At 37.9% G+C, this 24565-nt stretch overlaps 1 protein-coding gene across 4 annotated transcripts in view; it reads left to right on the plus strand.

The window, feature by feature from the left end:
* BNC2 (basonuclin zinc finger protein 2) overlaps nucleotides 1-24565 on the plus strand; it is a 464979-nt gene that overhangs the window by 345813 nt on the left and 94601 nt on the right. For all 4 annotated transcript variants that reach the window (XM_075279932.1, XM_075279948.1, XM_075279955.1 and 1 more), the window contains 2 exons: nucleotides 1601-1703; nucleotides 17425-17660. In XM_075279932.1, the coding sequence (XP_075136033.1) occupies nucleotides 1601-1703; nucleotides 17425-17660 (339 nt within the window). The remainder of the gene's footprint in view (nucleotides 1-1600; nucleotides 1704-17424; nucleotides 17661-24565) is intronic.

Genomic DNA, 24565 nt, shown 5'->3' on the forward strand with positions numbered 1-24565 from the left:
AAAAGGAAAATGTTGGCATTGAACAACCTAAGAAAGAGTTAAAAAGCAGGATCAGACTGTCGCTTTGTAACATTCAATGGTGCAGCGGCAGCACAATTAATTACAGAGTTCATTAATTAGTGAACATATTAAAGAAAGACACCATTACTGACAAGTGCAGACATGATATATCATCAAGTCAATAAACTATTGAACATGAAACTGGACCTTTCAGCAAGATCTCCTTTCTTCCTCACTGTTAACCTACAGACACATATATTATTCCTGCTTCATCAGCAGATGTCGTTGGTAATATATTTCATATTACTATTTCCGTTAATCAGGAATACATACTTATATAGCTTGGAAAATGAACGATCGAACAGTTTACATGATGGAGGGGGCTGCTGGAAGTACGTGCGTGACGCTGTCATTTATTCCATGCTAGGGACTGGTATTAAACAGTAGCTCAGGATATATAAAACAGTGCTAGGATAAGATTAATTTACTGCTGCCATGTTAGATCAGTGTGCTGCTGGATAAAGATAGCAAACAAACATGGAAGGTGTTAATGCTGTGTTACTTCCAGTCTGTAAGATGGAAGGATAATGGCAATCCTTTACCCAGGGATTGTAGATGGCATTACTGTTACCACAATAGCTTCAACTGTAACTCATAGCGTAGAAAGTCCTGGAATAGGAAGCAGCATGTGATCACCAAAATAGGTATGTACTACTGGTGGAAAAGGATGATGGCGCACAGGAGGGCACTGCTTCACATAACCAATTGTTTTTGGAAATATTTACGCTAGTTCACAATAGTGTTCATGTGTCTGTTCTTCGGACCCAAAAAACGGAAACCTGATCTGCTTAAAAAGCAGTTACCCGCAGACCTTTATAGACTGTAATGGGATGCCCCTGGTTTCTGCTCGAAATTGGCAGAGAGAAAAGTCCTGCTTGCCCCCTACTCCTATGGATCTGGGTGCACCCATTCTTGTCACGATGATTACACCACTATCCATCTCTACAATGAAGGGGCTGCACAATAACATTTCCATTTGAAAACGCAGCTCGATAGTAAGGCACAGCAGCAAGACTGGGTGCATTCATATAGCCTCCGTATCCATAACGCACAAATTTTAGGGTCGCCACTAGAAAAAATGTAGATGGGTATTGCTGGTCCCTGGACAATTGATACTACTGATACAAGTTGACTTGTAAGTGGAATTACTGAACCCTCTTAAAGATAACTGCACTTGATTTTGACAATTGAAATATGGTTATGTACTGTAGAATACATGAGTGGCTAAGTGCCGCATTGATACTACCATCTTTCAGTGGATGGTTTCCTGGGATATTCTTAGGTGACCTTTTCATTCTGTTTATCAGATCTAATGGTATCACAGACACTAGAAGCTAAGTGTCTGTGTCTTTTAAGCTATAAAGTACAGTAGAGTTGCATCGGAAATGAACTTTTTCCATCTTTTGTGTCCCTCTAAACACTGTGGTTGCACTGTGTTTTCCATAACCCACAACAACTCATGCATATTGTAAGAGCATAAATAGTGAAATGGACAACTCGATCAATGAACCTCTTTTCCTTTCTTTTTTTTTCTCTCTAGGCCATCCGATGTACACTTGTAAATTGCACATGTGAATGTTTCCAGCCTGGGAAGATTAATCTGAGAACCTGTGACCAATGTAAACATGGCTGGGTGGCACATGGTAAGAAATAGCATGATCATCTTCTGCTTGTAAAATAGATGATAAATATTCTAAATATTACTGTCAAAGAACCTTCAGCTCATCAACTCTATCTATCTATCTATCTATCTATCTATCTATCTATCTATCTATCTATCTCCTATCTATCTATCTATCTATCTATCTATCTATCTATCTCCTATCTATCTATCTATCTATCTATCTATCTATCTCCTATCTATCTATCTATCTATCTATCTATCTATCTATCTATCTCCTATCTATCTATCTATCTATCTATCTATCTCTTATCTATCTATCTATCTATCTATCTATCTATCTCCTATCTATCTATCTATCTATCTATCTATCTATCTATCTATCTCCTATCTATCTATCTATCTATCTATCTATCTATCTATCTATCTCTTATCTATCTATCTATCTATCTATCTATCTATCTATCTGTCTGTCTGTCTGTCTATCTATCAATCTATCCACCATTGTTGTATCCATTAATTTCTTCTTCTTTTTCATTCTAAATATAATGTGATCTCTTCACCATCTTATCCAAACTAATGACATTGGGAATCTCATTACAAAATGGATGTTTTCTGTGTCTCTATAGAAAACATTGATCCGTCATTGCAGTCATTGCTATAAAAATATGACACTCTCAAGGTCAAGATAATGATAGGGAGGTAACTTGAGACAGATAGATATTAGTCAGTGAGATGTCATTTAACATTGCTTGTGTAGAACTGGAAAGAAATCACTTTAAGGTTCTTCCACTAGTCATGATCTGACAGAGATGACATGCATTTGGCAACCGTATACTTTAAAGGGGTTATCTGGTTTCTCCAAAGGATAGGCCATCAATATTAGATATGCGGGTGTCCGACATCTGGGACCCCCCGCAGATCACCTGTGCTGAGACAGCATGGCAGTCTTGCTGTACAAGCTGTAGCAGCGATTGTATGTTATGCAACGCTGTTCTTTTGAAAGCTAAGGGACAACGCTGCAGTACCTACATTTGCCACTATAGTTTGTGTGGTGAATGGTGGAAACATTACCAAGAACCACACTGTCTCGCTACTGGCGATCTGCAGGATTCCAGGTGTTAGGCCCCCTCAGATCTCATACTGATGGCCTATCCTAAGTATAAGGCATCAATGAACCCAGATAACAACCCCTATCAGCAGAAAAATCTGTATCAAATTAGTACCTAGAACCTTGTAGGGCTGCATCTACACTTTACAAAGATACTTTGCTTATTCTACATTTCAGCTCCATTTTCATAAAAATCAGTGGCAGTTAGGGGTGATTATTTAGAGTAGAAAGTGAAGCCCCTGCTGACTTCTTAAAATCCATTTCTATTGTCTACATTGCTGTGTGATTGCAAACAAAGGAGTCATAGTTGAGTATTGCATATGTGTGACAAAGAGGAACAAAATGAAGACATTATTAAATAGAATTCTTAGACCTAGAGAGTATGATGGACTTAGTATGAAAATCCATGTTAGAATAACTGTTATAATCTCCCAGTCTCAGTAAACCCACTAGCCCCATCAGGGCTAAGGGACTTATTTATTAATGTATGCACTTTGTACTGATATACTGCAATACACTTTATAGTAGATTTGTAAGTATGGCCAAACCAAGATTACTGGATGATATAAATAATTCTCACAATTGCCCTACATTAACATGGACAAGTTTGAACCCTACTAACATATTGTGCAAACAATAAATGAAAGGGCGTCTTATGGTGGGCAGAAGCAGAGTTTATTATGATATAGTATTGTAGTTTTTCTGTTATCATATTAGGAAAATATCTCTGAATTTAAATGTTGATCTAAAACGCGGCCTGCAAGCCCCTCCCTTTGGCCTCAAGTATGTACAAAAGCTGTGATCAGTGCCTGTATACAAGCACACACGTCCCCAAGTCCCATGACACCGCCTTATGTATAAAATCATAGGCACAATGGGGCCCTATAGACTTCTCTGGCTGCTATAATTTGGTTTCCTATGACTCGGAGGCCGAATGAAGCCATAATATGTTCATGTACATCAGCCCTTACTTGTATAATATACATCATACTTATTCCATGAATGTCAGCGATAAAAAAGATCCAGCAAGAGCCGTGGTGATTAGTTGAAAATATGGAGAAACTTCCTTCTTTATTCATTTACATCTTCATAATAAAAAACGCAATTGGCACAAACATTGCAAGCAGATAGCGTCAGACTGACGCATTTCGGATTTTTCGTCCTTTCTCAAAGTCTGAACACTGAGTTCAGACTTTGAGAAAGGACGAAAAATCCGAAACGCGTCAGTCTGACGCTATCTGCTTGCAATGTTTGTGCCAATTGCGTTTTTTATTATGAAGATGTAAATGAATAAAGAAGGAAGTTTCTCCATATTTTCAACTAATCACCACGGCTCTTGCTGGATCTTTTTTATCGCTGACATTCGTGCATATCGCTCCGAGTCGAGGGAGTCCATTTTTCCGGGCATAGCCATATCGAATACACCTTGGTGTGAAGGAATTCAATTGAGATTCAACTTCCGTTTGGGCTGAGTATTCAACTCTTTTTTCTTTTCTATTTTTTTCATCTATTGCATACTTATTCCATGTCTTTGTTTTGTCAGAACCAACAACTTTTTTTGCATATTGCTCTCCTTTCATTTCTGCAGATAAAGGTTGTTGGCCACAGCTTAAATTTCTAAAGGTCTATTGAATGCAAGATGAATAGCTACCAGATCAGTAGATACAGGCATGACCGTAAGTGTTGGCGCCACTGACATTTTTCAAAAAATTAAGTATTTCTCCCAGAAAATGATTGCAATTACACATGTTTTGTTATACACATGTTTATTTCCCGTTTGTATTAGAACAACACAAAAAAAAAAAAAGAGAAAAAAGGCAAATTGGACATAATTTTATGCAAAACTCCAAACAAAGATGTTGGCACCTTTTCAAAATTGTGGGTAAAACTTTGATGTTCATTCAAACTCACCTGTGGCAAGTAACAGGTGTGGGCAATATAAAAATCACACCTGAAAGCAGATAAAAAGGAGAGAAGTTGATTCAGTCTTTGCATTGTGTCTCTGTTTGTGTCACACTAAGCATGGAGAATAGCAAGAGAAGAAAATAATTGTCTGAGGAGTTGAAAATTTCAAAATCTCAAGGTTACAAGTCCATCTCCAGAGATCTTGCTGTTCCTTTGTCCACGGTGCACAACATAATTCAGACGCTGGCACTGTGGCTAATTTCTCTAGACGTGGACGGAAGAGAAAAATTGATGAAAGGTTACAACACATGATACTCCGGATGGTGGATAAGCAGCCTCAATCAAGTTCCAAAGAAATTCAAGATGTTCTGCAGGTTCAGAGTGCATCAGTGATGGCGCAAACTATTTGTCGACATTTGAATGAAACAAAACGCTATGGCAGGAGACCCAGGAGGACCCCACTGCTGACACAGAGACATAAAAAAGCTAGAATGCAGTTTGCCAAAATGTATGTGAGTAAGCCAAAATCATTCTGGGAAAACGCCTTGTGGACAGATGAGACCAAGATAGAGCTTTTGGGTACAGCACATCATTCTACGGTTTACGGAAAACAGAGTGAAGGCTATAAAGAAAAGAACACAGTACCAACAGTCAAATATGGTAGAGGTTCAAAGATGTTTGGGGGTTGCTTTGCTGCCTCGAGCACTGGGTGCCTTGTCGGTATGCAAGGCATCATGAGATATGAAGATTATCAAAGGATTTTGGGTCGCAATGTAGGGCCCATAGTCAGCTGAAATGGCATTCTTGGTCATGAGTCTTCCAGCAGGACAATGACTCCAAACATGCATCATTAAGCACCCAGAAATGGATGGAAGAAAAGAGCTCTAGAATTCAGAAGTGGCCAACAATGAGTCCAGATCTAAATCCCATTAAACACCAGTAGAGAGATCTTAAAATTGTTGTTGGGAGAAGGCACCCTGCAAGTAGGAGAGACCTAGAACAGTCTGCAAAAGAAAAGTGGCCCAACATTCCAGTTGTGAGATGTAAGAAGATTGTTAAAAGTTATAGGAAGCAACTGATTTCAATTACCTTTCCAAAGTAGTTTTGGCCAGTAATTTTGAGTTTTGTATGAAATGATATAATTTTTTACCTTTTTTTCAGGTTTTTGTGTTGTTCCAATACATAGAAAGGAAATGAACATGTGTATAATGAAACATATGTATTTGCAATACTTTTCTGGCAGAAATTTTGGTGTGCCAAGACTTACAGCCATGACATCTCATCCGAATGTGAACAGGCTCAAGATGCTATGGCAGTAAAAGAAATACAAAAATTACGGGCTATAGCAAGGCCATTTCATCTGAAATGGAGCATGGCTCTGTATTTGCACTGCAGGCCTATTCTGGGTTTGGGAGAGGTATGTTTTAGTGTAGGGTTCCAATTGAATAAGGACACCTTGTCGTGGCGCATGGGCTCTTTCAAGCTTGATCAATCATGTATATGAAGAACTATGTGTGTGTGTGTTTGTAAATATATATATATATATATATATATATATATATATATATTAACTAATAGTAGTAAATTTGTTAAATACATAATAAATAACAACAATGCATTTTAGGCTCTATTTATATAGGTGCTGTTTACAGAGTGCTGCTGTAATTTTTGTATAGACATAGGTAATAGATGAAATGTGATACAGTTATTACGGTAGAACTGCAGTCAGTAAATTTAGCCAATGCATCTATAGCCACTTGCTAATTAAAAGGCCTGAAGTATGTAAATGTTTTAAAAATTCTGGTAGTCACTCAAAGAGACATGGGATGCACACATCCCATATGTAGATTTTCTAAACAATGCTTTTTTCCTAATGACTTGCTGCACCTAGCTTGCTAGCAGCATCCTGATACCTGTCAGATTCTTGCATTTGATGGCTCAGCGAGACAGGTCGAGGGAACATTTCATCTGCCATGCAGTACTGATAGGCTTCTAAATGAGTGTCTGAGGACCGCGATATGCTTGCTTTGAGACTCTGACCTCCGTTTGTTTTTTATTAAATACTTTTAAAAAGAAGTTTAAAAAAACCAGTCAGCTTATTAAATCACAACACAATAGCAACTGAATGTTAAAAAGCACTCAATCGAATCAGATTACTATTCTGCACCTTTCATTCAGCGGGATCACTGTGAAATGATTCTCTGAATACAAATAACAAGTCCCTGCTGCAATAATTACACCGTTTCCTGCCATCAATTAATTTCATTTAAACCATGGTGATGAAAAGTTACTTTTAAAAAGCAGATAGGAAAAATATAAAGTTTATGAAATATATGGTCAGCCATATGGATCTTACCCAGTGACATGGTTTTGACAGAACCAGCAAAGGTATATCTTCCCTGGTCCCTAATTTGAGAGGCATCTGTGACTCATGACAAGGTCACTTTCACTCAGTATTCGGTCAGTAATTTTCATCAGCAGTTGTAAGTCAATAGTAATAGGGGTTCCAGAATATGAAAAAGATACGAATCTTTATTTTTCTAGCTTTCAGTCCATATGCAAAATACCCGCCAAATACTGATTGAATGAAAGTGACCTCATACTATTGTAAAACAGGTCCAAGCTCTTTTTCAGCTCTCACTTGATACCCTGTTTCCCCGAAAATAAGACATGTTCTTATAATTAATTATCTAACGAAATATATGACCTTTCTTATTTTCGGGGGATGTTTTATGCAGCGGCTGGAGCGGGGAACAATCGGCAAACAAAGCGGGGAACAATTAGCGTAGTGCCGGCATGACTGCCGGTTGTATGTGATCCAGAAGGTGAAGGGGGGGTGTCTTATTTTCGGGGAAACAGGGTATATGCTTTAGGTATGTGAAAATCTGTCTTACCTCAAATGGACATGTACATGTCACTCAAACCAACCACCATTTAAAGACAAGACAAGTGTATAGTTGTCTTTAACAGTCGAAAAGATGTCTTAGGAATTTTCTATATGGCCCTGTGACTCTGTGCTTTGTATAGTGACCGGTTGTTGTTACTGCAGCTTTGGCATCGATAGAAGCTGAGCTGCAGTACCTGCGCGCCGCCACTATACAGGGGCCAGCGACAGCTGCTTTCATTAACCATACCATATATAGTCTATTGGAAGTGGTGGCCTTGGCATTGGAAGTGGCGCAAAATAGCTGATCCCCACACAGGGCTAGCTGCCATCTCCCCACTGATCAAACCCCTTCCAACAATTTTTAAGATTCTCAAATTTCAGTGTAGGAGTTGTGACAAATATGCGTTATGAATTATCCCTAGACAGCATGTCTCCAGAAGCAAAGCTCTTTAAGTGACAGTATGTACCATTGGCACACTGCTAAGATCAATGACTACAGTGTAGTTACACTGGCTGAAGCTCTTGCCCTTCACATTACAGCTTAGTGTGTTCAGATTGGCTGATGTGTTCTAGCACAAGCTCACCTGGTCTCTGCATCAAAGGTGACCTGTCATAAGATTCCTGCTTCACACCATAAACGGTATGAAATCCCAGCAGGATTGGTCCCTAATGCCAGAAAGCTATATTTTTCACTTAAGTGCTATGGGATTTCAAAGAAAATATACATGAGCATGGTATTGTGAGATTAGTTTTCTCTCCATTTGCTTCTCCCCATCATTATCAAGGGAAAGACTTGTTAATAAATCCAAGCAAGGTGAAACTGCACAGCAAACTCATCTCTCTGTGCCCAAAACTCAACTCAGCTTGTATTAAAAGAAAGTAAGTCTGAAATGTCACGGTGTAAAACATAGCTAGGGACCCTATTGAGATTCAAGGTGTCCATCGTTCAGGCAGCATCAACCTGAAGACAGACTTCCTTTAAGGGCTGCCTTCTGATAAATACAGAATTTGGTCAATAAAGCGAAAGGGAATGTTTTATAAATAATGTATTTCAGTGACTATAATGCTAACATACTATGGACCTCACTATAATTTCATTAAACCCACCAACTACCTCACAGTCTGATGCTAAAGTACGCTGCAACTTACAACCAAAGCCGGAACGCTGAATGATAATTTCACAGAACCATGTTTTGCATATATTTATAGACACTTTATACCAATGTGCCATTTTTTGGGACAAATATTCAGTCAAAGTATACCCGGTGCTTGTCATTTCCTAAAATGTATTTGGTAATCATATACCACACCAGTGCCAAGTTTGTCTGGTGCCAGCAACAGCTAATATTAATGGGTGCACGGCTGCCTTATGTTAAGAAATAATGGAATTAATTCCGTTCATTATGTTCCAGTTATTTTTCCTAACAATGCTCAGTTTTTATTACTGTATGTATCCTGATCATGTAGATTACAGGCATGAGCATTGTAGGGTGAGGGCTCTGGAGTTGCGCTGAATGTAAGCCGGTCCCAGCCTATTTTTACATTTACACATGAGCCATGTTTAATATTACTTTGTTTCCCATTTCACCTCATCCCCAGATCTGTGACCCATCTTTCTAAAACTAAAGTCTGATGGTGAACATTTAGCAGCTTTGAATAATCTACAAACTAATTAGTCAAGCGCCTGCAAGACTCTTGAGGTTGTGAGAAATCCCTAATGTGTACAGAGGGAGCTTTTCTTCAGAAGAAAAAGGAGTCCCCGGGCTGGGTGAGATTAACCCTTCGCGCTCGGCATACATGATCGCTGTAAGCGAAGCCTATCAAGCATTCCATCATATATATTCTGTCTTGGTTTCTGGCGGATTCCTTATCTGACAAGAACCATGTCAGCACAAAAGGCTGTCGTAGGATCAGAGGAGACAGGAACAGGTGTCACATAGGCTGTCAAAACTGCAAAGTGGAAAAAAAAAATAGAAAAAAAAAAAAAAGGAGTTTAGGGTGAAGGCTAGGAAGACAGACAATTATATTAATGCTGTCACTTTTATGTTGCAGCTTTGCGTTATTATCTTGAGGTGCTGAGTGCGCAGTTGCCTCAAAGAAAAGTAGACAGTAGACAAGGGGAAACTCGATCATTATTAACTGAAGAGGCAGTGTGTCAAAGCTGGATAGGGTTCAAAGTTTTGTCTGAAAAAAAAAATGAGACAGCCATGTCTATGAACAAACTGCGGTTCTGCTGTCGGCTACATAAACAGAGTAGCCGTCTAAAATGTACTGCTTGGAAACAGATCACAGAGCTCCAAAATAATAATGAAAGATGTCATTGAGACCTTTTTCCGCTTTATTTTAATTACTTTTAATTTGTAAGTAATACATTTTAGAAGATTTTTTTTTTTTTTTTACTGCACTTCTAAAGAACTCTGGAAAATTTTCAAGTACCGTAGCTTGTTTTCGTCTTCCAGAAAGTCATATATGCACATATAGGAGAGAACTAGTTTATATATATTTTCACCATATTATTTTTTTATATTTTAACATGTATGTTGCTATTGTACTCCAGTACAAAACTGTATGAAAAAAATATTTGGCATTGGCAGCCATGCCATGGAAAACAGATCCATCCTGTTATTCTACAGTTAAAGTCCTAAAATATTAGTGTCATGATAACTTACAAAATTTCTATAGCAGCCTAGTCAATGTCAGAAATATAGAACTTTTTCATATTTGGTTAGGCCTACATATCACGGTAAATACTGCAGTAGCGGAAAAGTACTATAAGGCTAAGGCCCCACGTAGCGGGCCGCAACAAAGAAATGCTACGGGGTAAAACTCTGTGGACTTTCTGCTTCTATTATATCTATAGAGAAACCGCTAGCGTTTCTGTAGGTATAATTGACATGCTGCAATTTCCAAAAGATTTGAGAATCGCAGCATGTCTGCTGTTCTTATTTTTCCGCAAGGTGTGAATGGGATTTGCTCGAATGCCTGGAAGCCTTGCAGTGACTGTAAAATGCTGCATTATTTTCTGTGGCATTTAAACAATGTGGTGCCCCAGCCTAAGTCTTCTCAGTGAATGCTGGAGAAGATTTTAAAGTAGCTATGATGGAATAGTCTGCTTACACTCCAGTTGCAGTGCTATACATGTCCATGGGTATTGCATCTTAGCTCTTTTCATTTAGGACAGAACAACTAACAGGTTCACACTAGCATCACCTAACCGTTGTTATGGTTCATTGCAGAACCGGAGAAGCAGAAAAATATCTATATACAGTCTGATTGACCTCATTCAGTATAACTTTTTCCTCAGCTGATTTTCAGGTGGACACTGTAACAGTGTCTCCAACTCAGGCACAGATGTGAACATGGCCTGACAGACAGTGTAAGGGCTCGTCTGACAGCTTTCCGTCTTCTGCATGCAGAAGACGGAAACCACAGAACGGAGATCGAACGCTAGTGTGAACCTAGCGTAAGCTTAGACAGGGAGCCTGAAAATGCTCCAAATTTATCACAGTGGCTGAGGCTGGATGATGAATCTGTCATATCTTTAGACTGGTCTAAGTTTATACCACCTTTTAGTTGTCTTACTTTGAGTCAGAATTTTATTACACTAAGTCATAAAATTTTAACCCAAACTAGATTTGTCAGTTTGCTCCATGTTTACACCAATCTCTAGTCGTAAACCACTATAGTAAATCTGGGCCTATCAGGCAAAGTTATTAAGACTGTGGTTTCAATCAAAAAAGGCCTTTGCCACAATATTACCGCATATCTGCTAAAAAACTGTTGAAGATTGAAAAATGTCGTAAAGAGCGGCAGAATATGTTTGTGCTATATAAGCAAGATTAATAAAAATGTATAATAAATACAGAGGCCTTGAGTCTGGGCTTAATTCTGACTAATATCTGACTCAAGGACTCAAATTTGTAGACAACTCTAGCCACAGGAGAAAATACAGGTTCTGCACCAACTTTCTTAGTGTCAATATCTAATGAAACACTTTAATTATATTCCCTTATGGTGTCCAAAATAGTCTGAAATCCATTCCTTCTGTTTCATCTCAGGCTTAGGCTGCTATTCTTTTCCTCCCTCAGGTTTTCAGTTGCAGCTCTATTTGTTTAGATTGGCTCCTGTGTATAAGCACAAGCCCAGCACAAGCTTACCAGTAGGTCAGCATATGAAGGTCTGATTTCCATTACATCAAGCACAAAATATTATCAGTTAAACCATCAGAAAGGTTATCAGCCTAGGATTCTTACTTACCATCCTTAATAAAGGGAGGATTCTAGCACTGTCCTATTGGTTTTATAATGTAAACATTGATAACTATGTAACAGTATCTTCCATATGATGTGTAAAGCATGTTGTTCCATTAATATTGAGATTCCTTTGCTTAGTTAAGTGTAGACTGAATGGAAAAGCAAGATGGTGTAGTTTACGCTAGTAATATTTTTTTCATTATAACTATAAATTCACTTCCGCTGTTTTTATTTTGGTTATATTATATAGTAAACATTATCCTAAATAATAATAGTTTTGGAAATTCATTTTCTTTTGAAATAACTTGTAAAAATATTGTTATATTGGCTTGATCTAAAATCAAATCAAATAAAGCCACATTTTCTTTATTGTTATAAATAATGATAATCCACACATCCTTAGTAATAAGAAAAATAATAAAAATGTTAAAAAGTGATAGTAATAATGTATGACGGTGATGATGATTATAATTATTATATAACGGGAATATCCTCCACTCTGATAATACTCTTACTGACTTGAGTACATTCACTTCACTTTAGCCAGTGGTGTCATTTAGGTTTGACATCCCTGAAATACAGTAAGCTAAGGCCCAGGGCAAATGGCTCTCTAAAAGTGGCCTTGGCTCTCTGTGGAAAGCCTGTTAACGTTATTTTGTCCTTCGAGCGAGCATGGATGTTTTCATTAAATTTCTCTCTCCAAAGCCCTGCAGTGCTTTTCAAAATGTATTCCACTTCCATTTTACCTGATCTCAAGACCTGTGACATGTCTGTGTTCTGTACCATCTGTTCAACACACTTTTGCTTGATTTGAAGATGTCTTGTAATGCAAGGCTGTGTTAACTACAATCCCCTCAGTTCTGCTCGATGCTCGAGGCAGCAAGATCACAAGAGCCCCTAATGAAACACTTGTCATCTCCTCTAACCAAACCGTACTTAGTCCTGCTGTTCTCAGCTCAGCTGAACACAAGCTCATATAAACCCAGTCATTTATATTCAATTTCTTTTTCTCAATCCATTTTTTTTCTCTAGCTGATTTGTATGCTTCTTCTTGAACTATGAAAAGCATAACTTTAACAAAATTAACCTGTTTATTTTCCCACAAAAATTGGCAGCCCAGAAGACCCAAACCTAACTCTAAAGTTCTTTGAAACCTCAGAATTTTGTAGTTGGATGGTCAGAGAGAAAATAAACACATAAAAAGTGGATTTTGAACACTTACAGAGTGTTTTTCAGCAGAAATTTCTATCATGCTTAAGCTTGCCATAGGCGGTGCCGACTCTTGGCTGGTCAAGTAAACAATATCTCTTTAAATGGGGCAGAATTATTAATAGACTTCCCATAGTTGATCAGTAAATAGCACACCTAATTGCTGTTACATGCAAAAATGTAGATGTCGGATAGAAATATGTTAACCCCAGCTTAAAAGAGGTTCGTGTAGACCCAAAAATAATTTTTCTATTTACATGTAGTGTAAATAAAGTGGGCTAGTATTAATGAAAACTGGCACATTGCTGGTTGTTTTACATTATTATTTGAGATTTTAGTTTTACTAAGGTGACACATTTTGCTATGAGATTTGGCAGATGGCTTTAACACTAACTTACAATTTGTACAAATGGGTAATCGGTCATGCATTTTCATAAAGCTTGGGCTAATCTCGAGTCTATAGACCACATTGCATTTATCTATTATACATCACCTAGCACCTTCTCTATTTAAAAGGGAATACTCTATCATTTAAATCACATCCCCTAGCTGAAGATGTATGTATATAATATTCAATTATAAGATACATTTTAATAAAGAATACATTTAATAAATTTGTAGTGGATACTAACCAGTGATATATGACCAGTCCAGATGTAGACCATAAAAGGATGCCAGCACGATGTGGCAAAATGATTGGCATGGTAATAGACCAGTGACATAAACATACTATAAAGAGAACATTATATAATAAGTACTAAATAACTAAGATCATATACAGCATGAAATACTGTTCTGTAAGTTGGCATTTGGCACAAAGTGCATTTGCATTGGGAATTGCTTTGGCATCAGGATATAAGAACGTCATGCAACTCCTTAGGAATTTACTACAATGTTGTCTGTGATACTAATTTTTAAAACAAAAAGTGTTCGCTCCATTGACAGATACCATTCATTTTTTCTTTAAAATGGATGGCGACATGGAAGCATCGGTTTTTTGTTTTTTTTTACAATGAATGACTTTGCTGGTAAAAATATGGAGCTTTTTATTGATCCAATTCCTATTGACAAATTGTAAAAAAAAATAAAAATGAAAACATGAACATCATTGGTGGACCAACTCGTTTAAGGATGAAAAATGGATTGAGAAAGTTAATTGTGTACTTCAGGTGTCCAATCTATGTGTGTCTGTAGTAGAGGGGGTACTCTACCACCATCCCAAACCCAAAAAATATAAAACCAAAACACAACTGTGAACCTAGCCTTAGGAGGTGACTTAGTCCTTCCTTTTCAACATCTTTTAAATACACCCTGTCTCCATAGAGAATAACCAGAAGCAGTCGTATGTACATAAATACCACTGAAAAACCTCTGGTTCACAGTCTGACTAGAAAGCCAATATGTTCTTGACGTTCAACCAAAACAAACCTTACAAACTCACCAGTTGAAAAACTACGAAATAAGCACTTTAAATTTAGACTTTGCCGCAGCTGTGTATGTCATTCTTGTGTAACACAAGGACCCTTTTCAGTCCATTTCCTCCAAAATGTCAGCTTCTTTACTCTGCAAAGTATGTGGTTTTAAGATTCATTAAGTCCCCCTCGCTCGACATGTAATTGCTCCTTGCTCAGTGACTGCACACATTCAGACTCAGGGCACTCACGTAGTTTTGGCTGGTAAAAGTGATGCTCCCAGCTGGAGTGCTTATCAGATAAACATTCACTTTAACCGGTAACACAGCTTGTAATCATCTCTAGTTTATGGGTCGGGAGATAGAAAGATTGTGGTATTAACTGGTTAGATAAATAAAATCATTGAAGACCTTCAAGTTCAAAGTGGTATATATTACAATGCTAAAATAGATAGAGTATAGTAGAACCATCACGTTGCTTTACTACAAATTGGTTACGACCACACTTTGAATTATACTGCTATATGTTCCCTATTAGATTTGTATTATATATTTAGCAGAATATGTGTGATTTAAGGACCAGTGTGTTCCCCGATCATGTGGATTCAGTTTAGCTGTAGACTGCACTCATACTTATGTTTGGTGAGTTTCCAGCCAATGTAACTTTGTTGATCACTAGAAGGGAGACTGGATAGATTCTCATTATAGTTCATAGCTAATCTGGTGGAAAAGCAAAGTTCACAGTAAAAAAGTGGCCCAGTGCTTTCCTATCACCACTGCCATTGAGTTTTAGAGGCTGCTTCTGGCTACAGTGGTTAGATCCTATTATTTATTTCTCCAATATGCCATCAACGTTTGATGGCATATTAGAAGAGATAGCCATATTGCACAGACATTCCCTTCAAGTATTTCTATTAAAATATATTTTCTAATATTTGCTACATAGCATACTACAGCTTGAGCTTTATTATTATTCATTTATATAGAGCCATTAGTTTATTAAATAACCCATTCCTGACATCCACCATGATAGTATTGAGGATGTCGGACATTTAAATATGGCGCCCACTTAGGAACTGAGCTGCCTCCATAGTCACCTGGTCTCAAATGTATTATAAAGCGGAGAATTGGCAGCAATGCCTGTAATCAGTGCTCATACTGATCACAGGCATTAACCCCCTATTTTCCCAATTGTGCTTGGGCGCCCTTATCTCCCCGTGTATCCACAACACCAGTAGTAAGATCCGAGACTTGCAATCCACTACATTGACAGCCAGGAGCCTAATGAAGACTATGCAGCTAATGAAGCAAGGAGCCCGTTGAAGCTCTATGCAGCCTGTAATAGAAATGTCATTTATTGCATACATATACATTAGCAGATCCCCTGGTGTTCCAGACTCCTAGGTGGCCTAATAATTACAGTATAAATATTAATTATTATTATTATTATAAAACGAAGAACTAAAAATTCAAATCACCCCCCCCCCTCCCTTCCCTAGAACACATATAAAAGTGCAAAAAATTAAAAAATATTATTCCTATACAGTGAATGCTGTAGCAGGAAAAAAAAATCTAAAGTGCTGAACTGCATTTTTTTTTCACTATTTCACCTCCCATAAAAATTTGGATAAAAAGTGATTCATCTCCAAGAATTTTTTTTTTTTTTACGGGGTTAAAACGGAAAAAAAACCTATATAATTTTGGTATCCCCAGAAACGTACCAACCCATAAAATATAGGTAACATGGGATTTTGGCTGCATAGTGAATGCTGTAATTACAAAGCCCGTAAGTAGTCCATTATATGGAATATTAAATGGTATCATTATGAAGTACAATTTGTCCCACAAACATTAAGCCCTTATTCAGCTCTGTAAATGGAAAAATAAAATAATTATGTGGTTTGGAAAGCGAGAAGTCAAAAATGAAAATCAAAAATGCCTACAATGGGAAGGGGTTAAACCCAAAACCAATAAGATTATTGATCTGGTACAAGTAGAAAAGAGAAGCATGCCCTCAAGTCTTTATGGTTTTGTAACAAGTGCAATCCAAATGCAGTTTACATTTAGCATAGGTAGAAATTACATGCACTCCATCTAGTTTGGGTTAACTCATAGAAAATTTAGTCCAGGTATACATAAGCCTGATTTTAGAGTTAGCGTAGACACCTTTCGAATCAAATCAAGAGCACAACGTATAGTACCATTACGTATATGATACATTGTCTGGCACCGACTGGTAGAGACACAGCTCATACCCAGCGGTCAATTCATTCATACATTTCCAGGAAGAATAATAGAGGAATAGAGTTTAAAGTAGTATGCTCCAAAACTATTATGTCATAGACAATACAAGCATTTACTAGATTATACTAACATTTACAAATAAATAGAAATGTCAGTGCAGGTGCCAGATACCCATTGAAATGAGTGTGCAGTATATTATCTAGGAATTTATTATGCAGTCTTCTAATTGAATTGGATTTGGTTAGATGAAATGATTCTGACTATTAAGATTTTAACATTCCTTCTGCTTAGCATACATAATATACATTTTAATTTATGTGTAACTCGAGCATATATCCTTCTAGCCACTTGTAGGAGCACAGCGGATGTAAGTGTGGATGAACTCTCTGTATCTACTTTTCTTTTTGCATGACTTCATATTCCAGCAGTAAAGCTGGGAGATTTCCATAGTCTCTTGATTGTGTACACATACAGTTCTTTACTACACAATACATTATCCTTAAGGGGAATATTCTTTAAGCTCTGCTGGCTCTCACATAAAATCCCTCTTGCTATTGACACCGCCATTCCTTCAGCCTGAACATTCCTAATTGAGTTAAAAGAAGACTGAAAGTGACTTAGTCATTGTTGCTTGAAAAATCCACATTCAAGTCATCACCATTATTGGCTGATCTTTTAATGCACATATTTTGTCTTTTCTTTTACCTTTTCCTATTGATGTAGCTTTGGACAAGCTTAGCACTCAGCATCTGTACCACCCAACTCAAGTGGAGATTGTACAATCCAACGTAGTGTTCGACATCAGCAGCCTCATGCTGTATGGTACACAGGCCGTGCCTGTGCGGCTCAAGATTCTGCTGGACCGTCTCTTCAGTGTGCTCAAACAGGAAGAGGTTTTACACATCCTGCATGGCCTAGGATGGACGCTACGGGACTATGTTCGTGGATATATACTTCAGGTGAGAAAATCAGAAGGACAATGAAAATAAATGTAGTATACATTATATACATTATAATATAAAAAGTAACTGACTTTTTGATATATTATTACTTTATTTTTAGTATAATACAATTATTATATATTGAATATGTAATCCCAAAATCTTAACAAATCAGTCATATCTGACACAATATACTTCTGCTTATTGGTAAGTATCCTCCAATGTCTTCTAATATACATACACTGGATATTAATCTGTAGGGAATACAGGCAATTTTTACCCTTCAATTCCACAGAAGGATTAAAGTGGTTTTCTAGGACTATGATATTGATCTCTGTGGCCTCTTGACCACTTATGAAGCACAGCTCCGTACATTATATAGTGGCTATGCTTGGTACTGCAGTTCAGCCTTATTCATTTAAATGGGTCTAAGGGGGCATTCACACTACCGTTGGTGTCCTCTCAGAAGTGTCCGTGACTATTGTCCATACAAGATTTTAGCAACGGACACTATTTGGTCCGTTTGCCATTTCCATTCATTTCAGTGGGATTTTATCTTGTGTCCTTTAATGTCCGTTTACAACCATGTTCGTTTTTTCAAGCGGACAGAAAAATCCTACATGCAGGACTTTTCTGTCCATTTGAAAATACGGACAGCAAGTGTCCATTATTTTTTTAACATTGAGATCTATGAGCAACGGACATATAATGGACAGTAACTGATAGCCATCAGTTACTGTCCGTTTCTGTCCATTTATTTATTTATTTTAAACGGACCCCTTCTGAGCAGACTCCAACAGTAGTGTGAACCCTATCTAAGCTGTAGCATGGTAATGTAACCATTCACCTGAGAAGAGAAAGTGGAGCATAGTATCATAGTCCCTAATAATCCCTTACGCTGGGTTCACACCTGCGTTCATGACTCCGTTCTATGGTTTCCGTCTTCTCCATGGCAGAAGACGGAAACCATAGACCGGGTCCGGCCGTGAGCGGCGGTGAGCGTTTTAGGCTCTCCGCCGCGAAACCGGATTTTTTTATCCGGACACAGAGTAGTGCATGTCCGACTCTGTGTCCGGATTATAAAACCCGGTTTCGCGGCGGAGAGCGCAAAACGCTCACTGCCGCGCACGGCCGGACAGCTTTCTCACCCATTCAAATGAATGGATGAGAAAGTCTCCTGCAGGCTTCCGTCTCCTGCATCTGTTTTATGCAGGAAACGGAAACCTGCAATAAGGACAGTGAACGCAGATGTGAACGAGCCCTTAAATGTATCATCACAATTCCAGTGACTTGTCCTTTCTGGATAAAAGATAATAGCCCTGAATAAAGGAACTCCCTCTTTTAAACCAAATTCCCAATTGTATTTACAGTGAATTTGTTTTATTTTTTTTTCACCAGACATTCCCTTTAATGCTTAACATCTTAGTCTTTCAGCCTTACCCTTTTATGGGAAGTAAATAACTAGTATTACAGATAGAGTTGTCCTACTCCAGTCTCAGACTGTTACTATTTCACACTGCTGAGTTTACATACAGTGATCCTTTGCCAGCCTTTTGCACAGCATTCTCCCATACAGCCAACATCTGAAAGTGCTTTTCGGGATTCATGCAAAGAATGTCCAATATAAATGGTATTCCATTTTTCAGCTGAGAATTTTTTTTATTGGAAAAATATACTCAATATATTCAGGCTTGGACTGGCTATGGAACTTATTAGGAAATCAAAGTGGGCTCTGAGCCTAAATGGACCTTTGGCCATTAGACTTATCAGGACATCGAAGCAGGCATCTTGCCAAGGTGGACGTTTTGGCTATATCACAGAGGAAGAGAATATGGATAGATACTGTATCACTTCAAAGCCCTACAATTTAGCAGATTTAAGAACATTGTGATATTCTTATGATAATCAATCATTCCTGCATTGTTCTCTGGCCATTGTACTTTATGGATATCTAAGGGTTAAGTCATGGGACACTAAAGAGACAACTGTATTCAACTATTATTTTAGGGGAAGTGAATACAATATCCTTGATCCAAGTGAAGAGGCAACTTTGACAAACATTGGCTGAAGAGTGAACAAATACAAAATAAATGTTGGAATAATGTTATTTACTGTGCACAAAATGCACTACTTTTTGCCATTTTCTGGTGCTTACAACATTTTTCTGAAAAGTGGATGGGTTGTAGCAGGAGGAGATTGGTTCAGCCACCCATTTGTGAGGTTTAGTATAATTTATACCAGAAGTAGTACAAATCTTTGCCAGCTTTCATAAGGACCATATATTTAATGTCCTGGTACTTCCAGAAGATAAGCCAAATTTAGTAAGATATACACCACCTAATACATTTTGTGTCTCTTCTTGAATTTTGAAACATCAGTTTTATTCAATCTGTCCCTAATCTGTGAATTTGTATTTTCAATTTTAAGTTTTTCACTTATTTTTCAGTTTATTTTTCTCTAGAAAAAACTGCCAGCTATAGGGCTAGTCACTGTTAATAGATTTTATCATAATTGTATTGTTCTTCTAATTGTATATTGTGTATTAATATGTAAGACTGAATAGCTTATTAGTCCAAAAACATTCTTTCATTATTAGTGAATAAATAGAAAATATGGAAACACTCATCTCCTTGGATATTTAGCTGTATATTAGTCACCCCGCAGCCTATTCACAACACGCCATCTTTATGCTGAAGTGGTAACTACGGACATATAATTTGGCAGCTTTTTCTATAAAGGCAAACTCAAAAATTTGTGACTACAGAAAAAACATAATAAAGATTTAATAAAAATCTCCAGAGATACAACAGATTTTACATTTGCTTACTATAAGCCCACTGGTGATACCAATGGCAGGAAATCTGTTGCATGAAAAAAGATGTCCACGCTGTAGGCGGTATGTTATAGAGTAGAAAGAGTTGACTGGTATAGGATGTGGAACAATATTCATTCATTTAAATCTCTGCTCTTTATACAGCAAAAGTTGTCAATCACTGTTAGGACCGTCTTCTTGACTAAAAAGCGGATGATTTAATGGGGTTTTTCCTATCTCAGTGTTTCAGCAGCTTTGCCTGTAGTCTGTTCTTCTCACTTCCTGTATTTCTTTCCCCCCTCCTCCCTCTTGAGGGCTTGAGAAGTGTCACTATACTTATGCAGATCACATAATATGCAGATGCTTGTACAGGATGGACTCAGTGTTACCTGTGTGTTTACAGAGAGAGATAGCATACAGGGCTTTATCAGCAAACTATAATTAGCTGAGCTGATTGTGCTACCGGCAAGACCAGTGAGTAAGTGAAATCACTTGTCCTATAGGTCTATGGTTATAACAACGTTGTGTAAACAATGGGAGGAATAAGGTCACATAGCAGGAAAGCAAAACAGAATTTCTAAAATAATATATTTAGGGAAAGTCTTCAATTTATATTAAGCAACCAGAATAGATAAGATCCTTGGGACCACCCCTTTTAATGGATAAATGATGTTATACTGAATCTTTTGCAACAAATTTATATATCAATCTGCTCAGTTCCTTCTGGACTATAACATGCTCCCTCAAGATTGGACAGCATTTTTCATGTAACAGGTTCCCTTTGAGTTTAAGGCCCCACGGGCCGTATCCGCAGCACTAAAGCGCTGCAGGAAGAATCGCTGAGTGAACGCATTGCGGTTCTTTCTGCAGCGCTTTTAAAAGAAAGTTCACAGAGTTTTCCTCTGAGGACTTTCTCTTAACATTATATCTATGGGAAAGCCGCCGGCGTTTCCGTAGAAATAATTGCCATTCTATGATTTGCAAAGTCGCAATGGCTTTGCAAATTGCAGCGTGTCCGCGCTGTGATCTTTTCCACAAAGTGGGGGTGGGATTTGCATGAATCCCATCCACTTTGCCTGCACTTTACAACGCTGCGATTTTTCCCGCAGCGTCTACGCTGCGGGCAAATCGCGGCGTTTCCGATCCTTGGGGCCCCGAGCTAAGACATTGTATCTATACGGTGGAAGGATAACAATGTGAATACCTGTTTTCTGTTATATATGTGAACTTGCTTGCATTATTTTTGCACCCTTGATAGTAAGATACAGTAATCTAAGGCATATATCTTGTAGTGGCCAATACAGTTATTTTCTTGCTAAGTTTGCCTGCGATTTATTGCAATGTCTACCTTACAATCTAATAAATGAAGCAAGTGAAACTTATCTTTATTCTTTTGTAACATTAATCACCAAGTAATTCCTACTGTAAAAACTAGACAGAGCTGTTGTTACAAAAAGATTTCTTGAGCTCTTGGAATTCAAGTTTGTTAATAAGAATGTGAAAAATATTTGATGAGGAATAAAAGTGTATTTTATTGTGTTTCTCTACGAGCTTGGCACAGCAGAAAATTGCTTATTTTCACACTGTACCATTCTTGTTAATGTTTCTGGCACCATTCTGTCTTTGGATTACATCTTTTTCAGACATCATTAAGAACATGCAAAAACAATCATAGAACTTTACAGAGAAAGCCATGGTGCAGATGCGGGCTGGAAGACTTTGTGTAAATAGTTTAAAACAGAAAGAAAAAGTCTCTTTTTGGACAACACACATCTATTAATTTTAACCACAAATACACTGTAAATAATGTTAACTTCCATAAAATAAACAGACGGGTGGTTATGCACCATATGTTTTAGAATTATCCTGTGGCTTTTGTTTACTGTGCTGTTACACATCCCTCAGACAGCTCCGTGAAGCAACATCTCTGGAAGTCTGAAAAGCACTCAACACATTCTGGTTTCAAAAAGTTTAACAAAATGTAAAATGCCCCTGTCTAGTCCATGTGATTTTATTTAAGAAGCAAAAGTTCTGTTCTTTACCTGTATAACTTAGCAATTGCAGGCATTTGTGGTCATCTATCCCATAACCACGTTTTGGTAGATATCCTTAAACTGACCTCAACACCTTAAATTGATCATACACGTTAATGAAAATTATCTTTCACAATAGTGTTTGAGTTTACGTCCTTTGGTTTCTTTTGGGGACCCGAGAGACAGAAACTCGCAGAATCTGAGATGGAGTGCCCAAATGCTGCCCGAATGCTAGCCTTTAGACTGCTGTTTTCAGTGGTATTGGTCGATGATCTGCTATACATGGGGGGTATCCATACCTCAGATGTGCCTTAACTATTCCAGTATATGACAATTTATGTCATAGGAGAAATAGTAAATCCTCTACAATGTTTACCTCTCCACTTATCAGTTCACTCAGTCTTTAATAGCACTTGTATCCATATCCAGTCTCAGACACAGGAGTCTGTGTGTGGTTAGTCGGGGTTAGAGGACACTGCTAGTAAGTGATTTATTCATTCTGTACTATAGATGAACATTATATTATTTGATATAGAAGGGTCAAACGAGTTATCTTAGTTACTAAGTGTAGCAGAGCTTTGCAGTTGCAGTTTTCTTGTATCTTTTTCAGTAGCCTTCTCTTCCTCGCTCCCCTTTCCATAGAATTCTATGTTAGAAGAAATTCAACCATCATCAATGGGAAACAAAGCATTTTTCTTTAATAAGATTTTTATATTCACGTGCAGTATTCATTTATGAACAGCTGTCTTAAAACTGAAGATATGTTTTAAGTTCTTCTAATAAACTTAATATCGATCTCCAGTCTTGGCTAATGTTTGAAATTTCCCAAGACATTGGTTGCTGTATGGCCAACTACAATACTCTGATAAATAAGTAATATTTATTTCTACCTGTTTCTTACGTAGTGCTAACATATTCCGCAGCACCTTCAGCATGTTTCTAATTGTGTATTATAGAAATGATGTACGTTTTTGTATACAGTATTGAAGTATTAGTTTGTAGCAAGCCAGAATGTGTGAGGTCTGGTTTTTTGTTTCAGCTTTTTACCTTGTGAACAACCTTTTAATTAACGCCTAAAGGATTAGTTAGTGGCTCGCTGTCTATATGAAAACTGATATGTCTTTTGTTCATGGATACCTTGTCCTACCACATTGACCGGGTGAAGACTAGGAATGAAGTGAGTGGTATGGCTTGTACATTCTTAAACATATCCTGGAAAGTGACCATCACATGCTTAAGATAATATTTTAAGAGTTATTCTCTTTGTAGATACAACCCTGAGTCTTTCTCCCTGAACCAGCAAATTTAATATCTTGTGGCTTGTCTCTGTACACTGTTGTGCCCAGTTGTGATATCTTACTTTGTGTAGTCTGTGTAACTGTAGTAGGAGCAACACTCACATCAGTAACAACACTCAAAACACTGAGAGCTTAACTTTCAAGATAAAATAACAAATTTTATTCCGTATAAAATGTGTTCTCTTCCCAGTGTCTTGGCATCTGTGCTGGACACATTTTACATCTGTTCTGCTAAAAGGCCTGGAGGACAGGGAGGGAAGAGAGAGAGAGTGTAGGGTGCGAGCGGGGGGACTGGAAGAAATCTAACAAATCTCTTAACTTCATCATTGATGGTCATGCAATTTGAGAAGCATATTTCATGACAGGGCTATCTCTTTCACATCACCGTCCCTCACTTTGTGATGCCAGTGCCGCCTGAGAGCAGAGCATTGTTTCAGAGTCCCCTCATTCCCTCTCCCTCTTGACTTCAATTTGCAAGCGCATGGCTCGTTCCAGTGACAGGCAGGTCGTTCGTGCTTGAATAACTTGCGCTCTGATCTGTACAGTTTGTGGCATCCATGTAATGCTTAGCAGTATCTACAGCTGTTAACCATTCGCTTATAAATAATCTCCCCCTCCCCTCACAACCTGTCTCCCAGGTAGTATACCTGTCACCATTAATAACTCACAGTCTCTGCTCCCAAGTGGTTTGGCCCATCACATGTCATTCACAGCCGACTGGTGCACAGGCCAACTAGTATAGTTCAAGCATGTAGCCGAAGCAATTCAACTCATGACATT

The sequence above is a fragment of the Leptodactylus fuscus genome, chromosome 1 (genome assembly GCF_031893055.1).
Source record: "Leptodactylus fuscus isolate aLepFus1 chromosome 1, aLepFus1.hap2, whole genome shotgun sequence".
Classification (NCBI taxonomy): Eukaryota; Metazoa; Chordata; class Amphibia; order Anura; family Leptodactylidae; genus Leptodactylus; species Leptodactylus fuscus.